Source organism: Penaeus monodon, chromosome 28 (assembly GCF_015228065.2).
Source record: "Penaeus monodon isolate SGIC_2016 chromosome 28, NSTDA_Pmon_1, whole genome shotgun sequence".
Classification (NCBI taxonomy): domain Eukaryota; kingdom Metazoa; phylum Arthropoda; class Malacostraca; order Decapoda; family Penaeidae; genus Penaeus; species Penaeus monodon.
Genome location: NC_051413.1, coordinates 903,824 through 904,267, shown reverse-complemented (window position 1 = coordinate 904,267; position 444 = coordinate 903,824). Strand labels below are relative to the sequence as shown.

Genomic DNA, 444 nt, shown 5'->3' with positions numbered 1-444 from the left:
ATCCACTTACATAAACAATAACAATTCAAACGCCAGTGAGTTTTGCTTTTGCCAAAACAAATAAGTAGATAAAATAGTATATAAAATAGGCCAGACACCTACACATTCAACATACAAATTCTAGTAATCATCTATTTCTCTTTCCATTCAGGACTGCAGAGTGTCCACCACGTCATCAGTGTGTTCGAAATAAGTGCTCTGACAAGTGTAACACGTAAGTATAAGTTGTGTTGTAGTGAAAGTAATAAAGCAGACTAGTTTACCAGCGGTAGCCCAATTGTTTATGATGTTTTCGAGCTAATTCCTACCTCTTTGCTTTTATTCATTGCTTGGGTCTTGGTTTCGTTTTCGATCATTGTTTTACGACAACTACTGGAACATTTTCAAAGAAAATGACACTGAAAAAGTAATCGCACAGGTTGACCAGGGCAAAAAAAGGGGCAC

General features: G+C 36.7%; 1 protein-coding gene across 2 annotated transcripts in view; it reads left to right on the top strand.

The window, feature by feature from the left end:
* Positions 1-444, top strand: part of LOC119591253 — an 8,839-nt gene that overhangs the window by 5,561 nt on the left and 2,834 nt on the right. For both annotated transcript variants that reach the window (XM_037939964.1, XM_037939965.1), the window contains exon 4: positions 152-214. In XM_037939964.1, coding sequence (XP_037795892.1) covers positions 152-214 — 63 coding nt within the window. The remainder of the gene's footprint in view (positions 1-151; positions 215-444) is intronic.